Genomic DNA, 1,365 nt, shown 5'->3' with positions numbered 1-1,365 from the left:
CGTCCGACTTGTCGAAGGAGAATCGCAGGCTTTGGGCTTTCGCCCAGGCTTCTCCCTCAGATAGCTGGAACTCGCGCCCCAGCTCGCTAATCGTGGCAAGGAGGGAAGCGCTCATATCCTTCCTCATTTCGGCAGACAGGCCGTTGTGCCACTCTAACGCCTGACCTTTCAAACACAGCGGAAACACGCGGAGCACCGCATCTTCCCCCTCTTGAGTGGCGATGAACTCTAGGCGACTGATGAACGCCATTACGTCCGTCTCTGCCGGGTCAAACAACATAACGTCGCCAGCTCTTAGTCGCGCTGGGCGGTCGTCACCCTCAGTGTAGCGACCTGCGCTACCGTTTTGCCATGAGGACGAACGGGGTCTGCCGTCCCATGGAAGATCGCCAGTATCACGGGCGGAGCGGGTTTCCTCCCCCAAGTGTGCTGCGGGCGGTTGCTCTCTGCGCACTCGATTTCCGTCCGCGTCATAGGTGAAGCGTGGGGTGTCTGCCTCGCGGACGAAATTGAACCTATCTCTCGTCAAATTTGAGCGGCGGATCCTGCCCCCGAGCGCACCCAACCCTGCACCACGTGGTCCTCGTGGCATTGCTGATGTCCGCAAGGTCCTAGGAGGCGGCTCAAAACCCTCCTCGAATAAGGCGTCGAGCCGTCGTGCGGATTCGGCGAGAGGATCGTCATAATCGGCGTCCGTTCTGTCGACTTGGGTTGGACGCTCCGTTCGTTGACGCTCACGCTGTAGCTCTTGCCTCTGAGCGGCGAGCGCGGCTTCCTCGGTGCGAAAGTTGCCCCATGCTTCTGTCAGTCGGTTCCTTCCGTCTGCCAGACGTTGGAGATTGTCCTGGAGCTTGCTGACGCGTTCATCGACGAGGGTGGCACGCTCGTCCAGCTGCTCTTGTCGTTGGTTGAGGTGGCGCTCGCGTTCGTCTAGCTCGCTCTCTCGCTGGGCCAGCTGGGAGTCCAGCTGCTCGAGTTCTTCGATCGTGTCTAATACGGCCGCTTCGTCAGGAGAGGCATGGCTCTGGCGGTTGAAATCGTCCAACCTTGGAGCTATGGACCCCATCTCTTTGGTATGCTTTGTGGCCTCCGTGCCGAAGGTCTGTAGCCAATGACCTTTGGCATCCTTCCATTCCGCGACGGGAGCCGAGTTTAGGGTCGCCCTTAACATCGATGTAACGCCTGGCGGACACGCATATAAAAAACCCTCTGCTTGACGCGATCCGTACAGCGTGATTTGATTCTTGACACTAATGTTCCTCTGTCCGCGTTTCTGTCAAGATTTCCGCTAATCTTGACAGCGGGTTTTTTCCGCTGTCGCCTGCTAGGTAGCTCGCCAAGCGGTCCTATCTAAGGGCGGACTCC

At 58.5% G+C, this 1,365-nt stretch overlaps 1 protein-coding gene across 1 annotated transcript in view; it reads right to left on the bottom strand.

Annotated features, from left to right (window-relative positions):
• Positions 1-1,365, bottom strand: part of HCAG_00915 (predicted protein) — a gene marked incomplete at both ends in the record, with an annotated part of 3,587 nt that overhangs the window by 1,762 nt on the left and 460 nt on the right. The window contains one exon of the mRNA XM_001543819.1: positions 166-1,261. Coding sequence (XP_001543869.1) covers positions 166-1,261 — 1,096 coding nt within the window. The remainder of the gene's footprint in view (positions 1-165; positions 1,262-1,365) is intronic.

This window comes from Histoplasma capsulatum, genomic scaffold (genome assembly GCF_000149585.1).
Source record: "Histoplasma capsulatum NAm1 scaffold_1 genomic scaffold, whole genome shotgun sequence".
In the NCBI taxonomy this organism is placed as follows: domain Eukaryota; kingdom Fungi; phylum Ascomycota; class Eurotiomycetes; order Onygenales; family Ajellomycetaceae; genus Histoplasma; species Histoplasma mississippiense.
The sequence above is the reverse complement of the archived record's forward strand: the minus strand, read 5'-3'. Positions and strand labels throughout refer to the sequence as shown.